Below are 15,101 nucleotides of genomic sequence, written 5' to 3'. Positions count from 1 at the left end.
CATGTTTGGAATTTGAAAGCACACAACTTCTGAAAGCATCTGAAAGCACACAACTTCGTGTGACAAGGGTGTTTTTCTTCCCTTATTCTCTTGCAACTTCGACGACCAATTGAGCTCAAATTTTCACAGGTTTATTAATTTATGCATACATTGAAATACACCAAGTGAGAAGACTGGTCTTTCACAATTACCAATAGTGTCCAGGGTCTTTATAGTCAACATTTAAACACTGTTTTTGTTTTTAAAAAGATAATTCTTCATTAGAAAAACGAAAGCCTGCTGGACTTGCCTGGTCGTGGGTTTACTGGCCCTACACTTAAATCACTGGCCTGGGGTCTGCGCTCCAGTGTACATTCTCGAGCCCTGGACTGTATTTTCATTGACGTTGTAGTGTTGTAAATGATTTAGTGACTTAATGAAGTGGAAACTTTGACTACAGATGTCAGCAATGAAGTAAAAAATAAACTCATCTCAACTAAACTTCCCACTGCCAACACCTGTGCTTTTTCTGCTTTCAAATGTCAAATAAAATGCAATGTTGGAGAAGTCTGCGGTCTTTGTTGAACTACTTCTAGAAATAAATATTTGGTTTGTGTTAACACCATGTGTGTGTCTACTTGCCAGGTAGATTGTGTTCTTTAGAGAACTGTCTTGCTATATTCTACTACCAGGGAGTAGATTTTTCAAAATTCAGGAGACTTCTCAGTTCTGAAAAGATCTGTCCTGCTTTTTAACTACTACCTTGGCGGAAGGTCGGCTGGGACTACTACTCTAGCTTATAGTCGATCGTTATTAACTTCACTACCGTGGAGTAAGTTCTTAATATGTCGCAACTATTCGATTAGCTTGCTCTAGTCATCGTCACATATATTGATACCTCACCATGCAATGCCTCAAATTCCATACGTCTAGAAAGTTACAAATCATCATAAATGCCCATGTTATTTTTCTTTCCAGTTAATTAAATGATAGCTCTACTGCCTAGTAGATGTTAGACATCAATCAATGAAGCTGAACGAGGTCAAGGCAACCAAGAAGGCAGACTTTCTATTTTAAAAAATTCAATCAACATTTTGCATGTAGACCTACATCATCTTCAAAAATCAATTTGTCGATGTTGTGTTAATAAAACTCTGCTTCGCAGGAAACGTATGTAATGCATCAGCACAGCATCACTGAAGGTCACAAATAATCACAAAATTATGAAAAAGGAATGCACAAAAATTCATAAATAATAATTAAATAATAAAAATAACATTTGTATAGGGCTTTCCACAGGCGTTTCAAAGCGCTTAAAGGAACACATTGCCTTGGATCGGTCGAGTTGGTCTTTGAAAAGCGTTTGTAATCGTTTTTTTTTTAAAAATGCATGGGTAGAAAGATGTTGTAAAATTAGAATACAATGATCCACACAAACATGTCTTGAAATTGCACGGTTTTCCTTTTACCTCGTCGACTAACCCGGTTGGCCATTTGTGGAAGTAACATTTTTGTAACCGTGTTAGTTCGCACAGTAAAAGGAAAACCACGCATTTTCCAGGCAAACTTGTGTGGATCATTGTATTCTACTTTTAAAACATCTTTCCAACCATGCGCATTTTATAAAACACGTTTACAAACGCTTTTTATAGACCAACTCGTCTGATCCAAGGCAACGTGTTCCTATAAATATTGTCAGAAAAGATGTGTTTTTAAATGAGACTTGAATGAGCTGATCGAAGATGAGTCACAAATGTGTAGAGATTTAGTGCAACACACTGTTAACAAATATTATCATCAAAGCTGTCTGAAGCTACATATTAGCAAGGTTTAGTTGTGAAGCTATCTGTCCGTGTAACCGTTCTGATGCTGCTGTGTGTAGTTTTTAATGACGACCCGATTATACTTTGAAAAACTACAGAGGGCACATACTTGAAAATGGAAAAACAGACAACCAAAACTAACACATCACCAAAGAAATCCAATCTTAAATGAGTTAAAAAGGGCCATAGTATCTGTCTTTCGGTAAATGAGTCTCTTCTCGAAAGTTAGAGGACATTGCAGAATTTTAGTCACAAAGTTATACTATTCCTGTTTTGCATACGTTCAGTGCTGCTGCTACCTGTGTCGAGAAAATCTTTACACTTAAAGGAACACGTTGCCTTGGATCGGACGAGTTGGCGGTATAAAAAGCATTTGTAACCATTTGCTATAAAATGCATGGTTGGAAAAAATGTTTTTAAAGTAGAACACAATGATCCACGCAAATTTGCCTCGAAATTGTGTGGTTTTCCTTTTGCTTTGCGAACTAACACGGTCGGCCCTTTATGGGAGTCAAAAGTGTGACTCCCATAAATGGCCGACCGTGTTAGTCGACGAGGTAAAAGGAAAACCCTGAATTTTGAGGCATATTTGTGTGGATCATTGTATTCTACTTTTAAAACATCTTTCCAACCATGCATTTTATAGCAAACGGTTACAAATGCTTTTTAAAGACCAACTCGACCGGTCCAAGGCAACATGTTCCTTTAACCAGATTGTGTGAACGCGCAAAGAGTGATGACGTCAAAGCCACTAACCGAATGCCAACGAAACCTATCTACATTACTTGCTTGAAGTTGTTTACAGCTAGACACATTTCCAGATCGCGACCACCCTCTCGCTTTACCCATCATGGTGAAATAGATGAATCAAAATATCCATTACAAAGTGATCACATTTCATTTGTCACATCACCTTTAGGTTGTTAGGACAAATGTGTATATCATAACCTAGATCCCTCCAGTGAGAACATTACAAGAATATTAGAAAGTGCATGATGTCCCTTAAAGGCAGTGGACACTATTGGTAATTACTCAAAATAATTATTAACATAAAACCTTTCTTGGTGACGAGTTATGGGGAGAGGTTGATGGTATAATATATTGTGAGAAACGGCCCCCCCCTGAAGTGCCATAGTTTTTGAGAAAGAAGTAATTTTCCATGAATTTGATTTCGAGACCTCAGATTTAGAACTTGAGATCTCAAAATCAACCATCTAAACGCACACAACTTCGTGTGACAAGAGTGTTTTCTTCTTTCATTATTATCTCGCAACTTTGATGACCGATTGAGCTCAAATTTTCACAGGTTAGTTATTTTATGCATATGTTGAGATACACCAATTGTGAATGCTAGTCTGTGACAATTACATAGAGTGTCCACTGCCTTTAAAGGCACTTGACACTACACTTAAAATAACTGTTAGCATAAAAACTTACTTGGTATGAAACAAGCAATGGAGAGCTGTTGATAGTATAAAACATTATGAGAAACAGCTCCTTCTGAAGTAACATACTTTTTGAGAAAGACGGAATTTCTCACTCAAATAACTAAATTCTTCAGCTGAAGCCTTTGAATATTTTTGTATTTTATTTTATTCAACATCCAAACAGTGCAAGTGCCATTAACAGGACGGATACAAAAATGAACATTATTAAACATCTTAAAGCATACAAAGTGATGCAACAAGGGTGTTTTTTCGATCATTAATTCTCTTGCAAATTCAATGACCAATTGGGGATGTTAGGATACCAAGTGAGAATACTGGTTTTTGACAGTTACCAAAATGTGTCCAGTGCCTTTAATAATCCTGACCTAAAGGACATCAATATATAATCTGTTGACATAGCAAGTTGGACTTCTTATTTGACAGGTTTTACCTCTTCCTACTCCCTATGTGTCCAAACTCAAGTACACTAATGTAGTAGTAAATCAGGTTATTTGCTCTGGATCAGATGGGGAAGCTTTAAGTATTTGCCCAGATCTTTTTTAATAAATTTAATTTGGCTATTTTTTAAAGATAAAGGGCATCAACAATATTTCAAATAGTTGACACTTTTTCAAGATGATATCTTTTTACGTTGATATGAATTATGTTTTAGATGATAATGTTCAGTACTTTTCTAGAAAGGAATTTTGTCTGAAGGGCTATGAAGAATTTTAGAAAAAATTGCCGACTTGTGTCATCAAGATGGATAAAGGGAGAAAGTACTCGGAAAATGGACATGTAAAATATAAACCAAAACCTTCAACATGCTTACCTCAATAAATCGGCTTAACTAAGGGAATTAAAGAGTGGCGACTTGGTCTTAAACAACCGTTTAAAACCGGCAAGGTCGAGGCCAGGCTTTGTCTTTTATTGCATGGCCACGACCCTGCAAGGTTTTAAGACCTACTCATACTCCTTTTTGTTAAAAAGCGTAAGAATAAAGGAATAAGCTGTCATTGAACTTGTCTTTTTGTAAAACTGTGCAGTTCCTAGTCCTCAGACCGTTTCACCCAAGGTCAAACCATACTGTAGAGATTACGTTGCGCATTATTAGTGACCACCTGAACTTGTGCGCCAACACGCGCGTGGCTATCAGGCCTGGAATTTTATTTTGGAAAGGGCAAGGCCATTTTCATTTTGCGAAGGGCACTTCAATTGGAAAGTCTATGGGGAACTTCCAAAGGGGCACCAAGGCCAAGACTAGGGGCAGCGAAGGTCATGGCCTCTGTGGACTGCATGTTATCCCAGGCCTAGGCTGTGATCGCTGAATGCGCTTTAACTATCCATTCAAAACACCTCCAGGTCTGATATCTTTATCAGCTGTTTATATTTTATTTATTTAAAGGCAGTGGACAGTATTGGTAATTGTCACAGACTAGCCTTCACAGTTGTTGTATCTCAACATATGCATAAAATAACTAACTTGTGAAAATTTGAGCTCAATTGGTCATCAAAGTTGCGAGCTAATAATGAAAGAAGAAAACACCCTTGTCACACCAAGTTGTGTGCGTTTAGATGGTTGATTTCGAGACCTTAAGTTCTAAATCTGAGGTCTCAAAATCAAATTCGTGGAAAACTACTTCAGAGGGGGCAGTTTCTCACAATGTTTTATACCATCAACCTCTCCCCATTACTCGTCACCAAGAAAGGTTTTATGCTAATAATTATTTTAAGTAATTACCAATAGTGTCCACTGCCTTTAAAATGATATTCAACAAGGGTGACCCATCTGTCACAGCTGATCATTTGGGGCCCTCACATTTTATAAAAATACATCAAAAATAAATAATACAAAAATGACAAGACTTGGCAGAAGGCACAGGAAAAAGATTACTAAAAATTAACATGGTCATGTGACCAGGCCTGTATGCTTCGTATTTGAAAGGGCAAGGGCACCAAGGCATTTTCTCTTTGGCAAAGGGCACTCTATGAGGAAATTGTAAATTTCTACTGGAGTATTTCAAGGGCACCAAGGCAATGGCAAGGAGCAACGGAGGCAATCGCCTCAGTTGCCTCTGTGAAGTATCAGGCCTGCGCACCTTTTAACCAATCGGACTGTCTGGGGGTATTTATGAATGAAATTTATCTATTAGCCAAACTGTCATCGCCATTTATACAATTTTGAAGCCCACCAACTCTGAAAACCATTTTCAGAGGTTATTTCGTTCAAAGCAAAAATCACATTAATAAACCTGTTTTTTTTTCCAGAAAAGAGTAATACACAAACAGAAGGTCTTTAAACAGCTTCACCAATAATGTCATTAACAGCTGTTTAATCAGGTTAAACTTGGTCATGTGACCACCTTTTAACCAAACGGACTGCATAAACTGTCTGGGGGTATTTAAGAATGGAATATAAGAGACATACATGTAGTGCTGAAATGTCATTGTCATTAGTAAAATATCGAAACTCGCGGACTCTGAAAACCATTTCCAGACACTGCACACCTTTGGTAATTGTCAAAGGCCAGTCTTTTAACTTAGTGTATCCATAAAATAACAAACCTGTGAACATTTTTAGCTCAATCGGTCGTCAAAGATGAGAGAGTTAAAATGGATGAGAAAAATGGAAGAGCACACCCTTGTCGCACAAGTTGTGTGCTTTCAGATACTTGAATTTGAGACCTCATCAGCTGAGGTCTCAAAATAAATTCTAATATTTTAGTGAGAAATTAATTCTTCCTCAAAAACTACATTACTTCAGAGGGAGCCGTTTCTCACAATGTTTTATACTATTAACAGCTCTCCATTGCTCGTTACCAAGTAAGTTTTTATGCTAACAACTATTTTGAGTAGTTACCAATAGTTTTCAGTGCCTTTAAAAGCAAAAATCACTCATACATTTTTTTTTTCAGGAAACAGAATTCGTGTAAAGAAGACGTCAACGGTTGTTGACCTAAATGTTGGTGAATTAATTTATGGCAACTCATATCAAGTTCACCATTCTTTCTGGAAGACTGTGGCATGATATGGAAATAGACCTTTGACAAGACCAGCATCTGTTCCATTGTGATTCATGTTTCAAATTCTTCACCCCATATTAATACCATGAAGATGTATGTTTCAAATTCCCAGACAGTATCTCATTGAGTATCACTGCTGCTCTTTTCAAAAGTCAGTAGATTGTTTTGTTTCAAAGTTTTGTAAATTAAGCAATCCAAAATACACTTGTAAGAAAAACAATTTATGCTTCGTTATTGAAAGGGCAATGGCACCAAGGCATTTTCTCCTTGGTAAAGGGCACCCTATGAGGACATTGTACATTTCTACTGGAGCATTTTTAGGGCACTAAGGCAATGACCAGGAGGCATCCTAAAGTATCAGGCCTGATCCCATATTCCTGCTGCTCTTTTCAAAAGTCCAAAGATTGTTTTTTTTTCAAAGTTTTTATATTAAGCAATTCAGAATACACAAGAAAAATAACATTTACATGCCTGTAAGCTTCGTTTTGAAAGAGCAAGGGCACTAAGGCATTTCCTCCTTGATAACTTAATTCACCAACATTTAGGTCAACAACCGTTGACGTCTTCTTTACACGAATTCTGTTTCCTGAAAAAAAAATGTATGAGTGATTTTTGCTTTTAAAGGCACTGAAAACTATTGGTAACTACTCAAAATAGTTGTTATCATAAAAACTTACTTGGTAATGAGCAATGGAGAGCTGTTAATAGTATAAAACATTGTGAGAAACGGCTCCCTCTGAAGTAATGTAGTTTTTGAGAAAGAAGTAATTTTTCACTCAAATATTTTAGTTTATTTCGAAACCTCAGCTGATGAGGTCTCAAATTCAAGTATCTGAAAGCACACACCTTGTGCGACAAGGGTGTTGAACTTCGCTCATGAAGGGGCACACAAATTTTCCTCTGGTAAATGGGCACCTTATGAGGAACATGTACATTTGTACAGGAACCTTGCACATTGCACCACAGCAGAGGCAAAGGGCACCACGGCAATTGCCGAGGGTGCCGAGGGTTATTTTGAGGCCTGAAAGGGCACTCATAGAGGATATTGAAAATTGCTACTGTCGGTAAGGGCACCAAGGCAATGACCAATGGGCACAGAGGCAATCGCCTTTTTCATTGCCTCCGTGAAGTATCAGGCCTGACATAATGGTATTAGACCGTTCGTCTAAAATTTCAAGATTAAGTTTAGAATCTTATTTTTTAAAATTTACTTCTGATTCTTGGAACCGTTTGATTGGTTTAATCCTGTATAAATGTAGATAATACAATTTAAAAAACCTGTTTTGATGTTCTTGTTGTTTGATATGTTTATTTTGTTCATTGTCATCTTAATTAGCCTCTTGTATCCTCAATGTACTAAAATGTATTGATCTAACCATAGTGTGTTAATGTTCCATTGAAGATGATGGTATTTTGTTGTCACTGGTGATGAATAAACGGAGTCTTAGAGCTCCACTCAAAAGAAGAAAAAAAAGGAGTGAAATTTCATTTCAAAAGGTTGTCGTGCTTTTAAGATATCGCTGAAAATCCGGAGCAAATTTGTCCAAGCAGGAAGAATAATAATCTCTAATAGGAATACATACGCTTCCCAGGTTAAAACTTTTGAGCTTTAACACTGATATCTTTTAACATAACCAAATTACTTGTACTGAAATGATTCTCAAAGTGCCTTTTTACAGTCAAAAGCTGATGTATAGGCTTCTAGCCAAATGCAGTTTGGTTAAAGGTGATGACCAAACCCATACCTTCCCTTTAAATACTGAGGCTTCACACTATGACCTTGGCATTGTGCTCTGATGTGATAGTCACCCTGTGTCTAGACACCAGCATTGTCTGAATGACACAAAGACAACACCATCCTTTAAAGGAAAACTACACATTTGCTGATTGCTCATCCACAAGTTCGCCATGGTACGGTCAACTACTTATAAAGATCACTCCAGTAATTCACTTATAAATGATTCATTTTAAACCAAATGAATTCTACTGGTGGCATATTGTGTTAAAGGGTTTTGATACCTTTGTAGATCGAGGTGCCGTTTCAGCTTCATTAGTCGTCGAGTGTCTGAGAAAAAGGTGAAAACTACAGAGCAATGTTTTCAGGAGAGTCGCGTATATCAGTTGTATATGCTAAATTGATTTCAAAAGTATTTTCATGAAATTGTTTTACTCATTATACTCAAAAACTACAGCACCTCAGCAAGTAATATTTTAAGGGACGCTTTCTACCATTGTTATCTTTAAACCTTGTAAGGTTAATGTAAATTAGGTGTGGCATTTGTGTATTGTGTCATACAAAAAGTACTCAAATCCTTTGGGTGGTGACAAAAATAATAACCACATTGTTCAAGAGTGTTTTAAGTACAACAAGCTTGAGCAATATGCAAAGCGCAATTCATAACATTACTGTCCAGGCACTGTGCGTGGCTTCTTCATCCAACAGCCTCAGACAAGAAATGTTGCAAATAAACAAACTTGACATCTGCAATTTAATATCTTACTGAAAGCTTGAAGTTTAAACAAACAAGCTATTTATAAGTACACTGGTTGTGGTTCCTACGGAAGTTAAAGAGTGCCAATGATTCCCTGTGGTCAGGATGTAGTAAAGGGTAATTATTTTATGGTTTATCGGTTTTACATTGTTGATCTAACCCACAAATGTTACTTAAATCATGAAAACTGATGACAAATCACTAGTTGTTGTCAACAACTGGTTCTTTTCAGAACCAGCACTACTCAGGAGAGATTTTAAAAACATGGTTCTATTGGCACAAACCTCATTTAACCATACAAACTTTACTTCATAAAAAAAAAAAACCCAAAAACAGAACTTCCATTAAAGGAACACGTTGCCTTGGATCGGTCGAGTTGGTCTTTGAAAAGTGTTTTTGACCGTTTATTATAAAATGCATATGGTTAGAAAGATGATGTAAAAGTAGAATACAATGATCTACACAAATATGCCTCGAAATTGCGTGGTTTTCTTTTTACCTCGTCCAATAACACGGTCGGCCATTTATGGGGGTCAAAATTGTGACCCCCATAAATGGCCGACCGTGATAGTTTGCGACGTAAAAAGAAAACCGTGCAGTTTTGAGAGATACTTGTGTGGATCATTATATTCTACTTTTAAACCATATATATTTCATAACAAACGGTTTCAAACGCTTTTTATAGACCAACTCGTCCGATCCAAGGCAACGTGTTCCTTTAAATGCTGGAGTTAATCCCTTTAAAAACATAATGTTGCTGATAGCTTCTTGACCGTTTTTGTTTGGTCACTGTTATTTTGTTTTGTAGTTTTATCCAAAAAACCGAGCTGCAATTATTTCCCACTCTGATAAAAAAAGAAAAAAGAAAATTACTACGCGACTAGACTTGTCTCAAATAGATGCGACTTTGACACTAGTTCGCGACTAATTTTTAATTCCCAAAACACCTTCCGGCATATGTTTGTTACAGGCGCAATATAGTAAAATTCAAGCTGAAAAGATTGAAGGATTGTGTCACTGATGTCTGATTATATTTCAGAAGTATATTATGTTATCGTGAATAGTCGTGAGCGACACAATAGGCTCACCAAGCAGGTAGTCGCGACTATTTTTGTGGTAGTCGTGGCGGCATGATTAACAGAATAGTTGAAAAATGGTAGTCACGACTCGACTAAGCAATCAATAGTCACGACTATGTCACTAGTTGCACTAGTCACCCAGGCTTAGTTAAAAGCATATAAGTATTTATCAGAGACCACCTTGTGAAACATGGTTTTGCAATTAGGCTGGTTTCCTTACACCAGGGGATGCACAGCGGGTTAGAAGATCAAGTTCAAACTGAACACCTTGAAACCGACATGATCGCAGGAAAAACAGTAGGTAGTAAGGAAGGTCAAATTATTTTGATTGTCAATTCAATATTAAAGTGGGGCTCCAATAGATTGCTAGTGTGACAAGGGTGTTTATTCTTCCATTATAATCTCTCAACTTCGACGACCAATTGAGCTCAAATTTTCACAGGTTTGTTTTTTGTCTGCATATGTTGAGGTACACCAAGTGAGGAGACTGGTCTCTTGACAATTACCAAAAGTGTCCAGTGTCTTTAAAAAGATGTACGATAAAATAGAGTATGGAAAAAATAATCTTTTTGTACCATAAAAATAGCTTTCAGAGTAACAAATATCCTCATAATCAAACAAGGTAAAGGGAATTGTGTACAAAAAGGGCTAGATTTGTTATCCTGATGGAAAGTGTTGGTTTCATCTCGGGTATTATTTGATGTAAATAGGAAGCTAAAAAGATGAATAGAAACTGTATCTTGAGTGACATGGAGTGTTATTGAGACTTTCTTAAAAGGGTGCCATTCCTTAATCAGCACTTTGAATGTATGATACAGGATTGCATGACAAAAAATATCTTATTTTGAAATCTTGTTTGAAAGCTTACTGATTTTTAAGAAATCTATCTGAAAAAAAGTCTGCATAGCTGATTTTGGTTGTTACAACCAAATATATTTTGCTCGTTTTAGGAACTGTTTTGCTGTGCCTCGCACAAGTGCTGGTATTATGGCTAATCACACAAAATATTAAAACTGTCTGGGCCAATTTTGTTAGCTCATACCGATTCTGACCTTTAACAATTTCAACTTTTTCAACTTTTCTGTCTTAATCTACTAAATTACACAGTAAACCACTTTGTATTTTGCCTAATGCGTCACTTGTTTGTCAGTATAGCTGACGATTTCAGATCCAGAAAAAGTAATTTGATTCAACTTCGTTCATAGGATACAACATCACTTTAGGAAACTTCACTTTAGTCTCGAAATAAGAAATCATCAGAAAAACTACAAGTCAACAGCAATTGTTATAGTACCTGAACAAATTATCATATCTCACAGAGTAAACACATTTTGCCATGTAAACCTATCGGTACAAACTTTGCAGCTCAAGCAATGTGGCTCATGTATAATAAAACTTTATGTTTACTTTGTAATAAGGAAATACAAGAATCGCAACGAAGTATTCAAGGGCAGTTTAAAACAAGCTGCATGGAGGCCGTGCAATAAAGAACTGAAAGAAGTTTTATCGCATGACCACAAGTAACAACCCTGGTTTTAGGGAATAAAATATTGGGACAAGGTCTTAAACCGCGGACGTGTGATAAAAGACCAAACCAGAAGACAAAGTACTTTACCCCCAACCATGACCCTGCAAGGTTTTAAACAAACACTAAAGACTGAGTCACCATGTGACTGTTTTATTCCCATTCACAAATGTCATTCTCAGAACCAACACTCACACAAAAGACATTTACCTACACATGGTTGAAGGGTCAAGATGCATGTGACGCTCAACGACTCTGCAGACTTGCTAAAATTGTTTATTTAGAGAAGAGGAACATGTATCAAAAGCTTTGTCAGGAAATTACTTCTTTTTTTTTGAACTGGAATCAACATACTTATAAATTATGATTTTTCTTTTTTATGAGTTTCATATTTTTTATCTACAAATCAGTCAGTAGCACTATGGTTGGGAATACAGTACTCCATCAATAAATTACCTCGTAAAATTTTGAAAATTTTGCAAACGTGCAGTGTCAATAATGGTACACATTTTGATCGTGTCCATTTTATGAACAGTTTGGAACCAATGAAAAAAGTGTTCAATTCATGACCAGGCCTGTGTGCTTCGGTTTTGTTGAGGGTAAGGGCACCAAGGCATTTTCTCCTTGGTAAAGGGCACCCTATGAGGGGATTGTACATTCTACTGTCAAGAGCATTTCAAGGGCACAATGGTCAGGGGGAAAAAGAGGCAATCACCTTTGAAGTACGGGCCTGCATGACAACTAGTTCAATGAGTTCTTGAGTTTTTTGCTTTTTAGATATAGGGCACTATACTTTCATAATTCAATTTTTCGCACTGCATTTCACAACTCGGGTAGCATTCTGACTCAATTCGATTGACATGCACTGATGCATCAGTGTTAAGATCAATTTGCTGATACACCCAAGTGTCAGAAGAAATCTTTCGAGAAATCTCTTTTGTGATTCGGAAAAATGGAGCAGTTTCAGTCATTGATCCCCAACCACTCTGCAGGATGAAGTTAGTAAACTTATGAAACGGACAAATAAATCAGTACTGCCGCCCCGGGGCTGCAGTACATTAGACCATTTATCAATCAAAGAAAACCTTTGTGCTGGTTTACAATAAAGTGTTAGGCATTGGGACAATGTAAAAGAATCTATCAGGAATACCAAACAACACGGGTAGGCCAAACCCAACCTGGACTGGAACCAAAGGCTTATCACTTCTGTAAGCGCCACAGAACAAACATGTCGCTGGGTGGTTCAACCCTATAACCAGGGCAATGTTTGCTTCAATCAGACTACTCTTATCTGCATATAATTGTCCAGCAACCTCTTCAGGACTAGTGCCCGGTGACACCAAAGGCTCCAATAAAATATATCACCAAGCCATTAAAGTGATGAACTGTAAGGTCATTCAAAGATCACTAGTTGCAAATTTGTGAAACATAAAAGAATAAAAATAATAATAATAATAACCCGTTTTTATATAGCGCTTTTCACACCCGGAGGGCGTCCCAAAGCGCTTCACATTATTATCCCTGGTCACTGGGCCTTATAGAACTAACAACTCTTATAACAGTATTTGTTTAAATGTCCAATTAAAAATGTTTTGACCTAACCGTTTTTTAAAGACTAATGACTGTTAAAATGATAACTTCAAAAAGCCCACATCACACCAAACTCGTTCTCGCTACGTTCTGAAAAAAAAGTAGCCGAATGGGCTTAAACTGTAAGCAAACGGAGTAGACATTTCGGCAACTTTTTACGGTCTGTTTATGAAAAAGGTTACGAAGGTACTGGTGGAAAATTTTTGCGTTGGATGCCCTTGTTGTTTTATGCAGGTTTCTTGCAACCTTGCTAATTTCTTGCTAGTTTGTGTCTAAATAATTTTACATTATTCCGGAGGTCGTTGATTCGAATTTCACTTAAGCCAATTCTTTGTTCAATCCCCCAAATCATTTCAATAATATTACAGGAGACTTGTTTGGATGTCTAATTTATACTGATGAAAACAAACTACAGATTAATCAGTTCAAAAAAAAAATGAGTACAATGTGAGTATGCCTGAAGACAAAAAGCTAACAGGTTGATCTGTGAAAAACAATGTGAGTAAAATGTGTTTATTTTCAAATAAAAGAAATCAAAAATTTAACTTACATTCAGCCAGTTTGCGTGTGTACTCCTCATTCTCACAGATGTACTCCAGTCCCGCTTTGGAATTCATAACCGCCTTGATACAATTCACCACCTCGATCTGAAGATATGCATAGGCCAGGTTCATCCCCCTGCTGGACAGTCTCACAACAGACTCCAAGAGGACGTCCAGGCCATCCAGCTCCAGGAAACGCTGCAGCCATTCCCTGTCGCTGTTCATTATGCGCTTCTTCAGACCGGTGTAGTTATGAAGGGTCGGGAGCTGAAGGAGCCGGATGCAGAGCTCCGGCTCGCTATTCTCCAAGTTGCCTCCATGATCTAAGATGACAAGCTCCTCTGGCCTGTTGGCTTTGCTCACTCGCTGGGCTAGCTTCTTGAACATGGTGACTATGGAACAGGTTGTTCCTTAGTAATCAAGAGGAGGTTGAACTACGACAACCACACATGACTATCAGGAGTTGTACATAGCTTTGATTCCTGAAGTAGAAAACAAAATATATTTAGCTGATTGCAAACTGCTTGTAACTATATAGGCGATTGCCTCCGTTGCCCCTAGCCATTGCCTTGGTGCCCTTGAAATGCTCCAGTAGAAATTTACAATTTCCTCTTACATGTAGGGTGCCCTTTGCCAAAGATAAAATGCCTTGGTGCCCTTGCCCTTTCAAAAACGAAGCATACAGGCCTGGGCCTAGGCGACTTGTGTGAATAATGTCATAAGTTGCGATAGTTGATTGCTCAGTCAAGTCGCGACTACCAGTTTTTAAATTGATTAATCGTGCCACCACGACTACTACAAAAACAGTCACGACTACCTGTTTGGTGAACCTACCACAAGCTTTGACTTTTCTGGTTAAATCCCCCCATTTGTTATTTTGATTATCTGTTGGAATGGATTCATGGAAATATCTTGGAATGAATGAAGAGAAAAAAACACCCACAGGACCGATTGCTAAAAATAGCTAGTGACCTGACATTTTGACCATCTATAGGTTCATCTCTAAGGCTAAAAACAGGCCACATGTAAGCCACTGCCTCCGTTGCCCTTGGTCTTGGCCTTAGTGCCCCTCGACTTCAAGATTTTAAAAAGGAAATGCCTTTTGCAAAATGGAATGGCCTTGCCCTTTCAAAGATGAAATTCAAGGCCTGTGGATAACAAACACAGAAACGGTTTAATGGTGCAGCAGAAGCAGTCAAGTGGAAAAAGATGAAGAGATAGAATGAGCAAGAGGCAGAAAGCACACAGACAAAACAAGAGATGAATGATGAGACAAAGGTTTGACCTCAAGAAGTTTGATCAAAATCAAAGCTGGGAAGATGGAGAAAGGCAATTAAATTGTGAATGAGACAGACTAAACAAAAATAGGGGTAGGGGTCAAGGAGAAAGCAAAGACAACATATTAGTCATTTCCTTATTGGATATTAATTTGAGTTTTACCCATACACTGATGTGTGTAGGTCAGTATATTCACAGGCATATTACACGGGTGGGATTCGAGCCCACAACCATGGCGGTCCTAGAGCAGTGCCTTACCAACTAGACCACCGAAATTGCCAGTAGCTAGAGGCAGTTCAAATCCTATTTGAGAAAGACTCTTTGATTGTTTTATTTTCGGTGT

General features: G+C 37.6%; 1 protein-coding gene across 1 annotated transcript in view; it reads right to left on the bottom strand.

The window, feature by feature from the left end:
• Nucleotides 1-15,101, bottom strand: part of LOC139935778 (inverted formin-2-like) — a 77,046-nt gene that overhangs the window by 60,091 nt on the left and 1,854 nt on the right. The window contains exon 2 of the mRNA XM_071930358.1: nucleotides 13,489-13,962. Within this exon, the coding sequence (XP_071786459.1) occupies nucleotides 13,489-13,867 (379 nt within the window). The 5' untranslated portion in view covers nucleotides 13,868-13,962. The remainder of the gene's footprint in view (nucleotides 1-13,488; nucleotides 13,963-15,101) is intronic.

The sequence above is a fragment of the Asterias amurensis genome, chromosome 4, assembly GCF_032118995.1.
Source record: "Asterias amurensis chromosome 4, ASM3211899v1".
NCBI classification, from domain to species: Eukaryota; Metazoa; Echinodermata; class Asteroidea; order Forcipulatida; family Asteriidae; genus Asterias; species Asterias amurensis.
The sequence above is the reverse complement of the archived record's forward strand: the minus strand, read 5'-3'. Positions and strand labels throughout refer to the sequence as shown.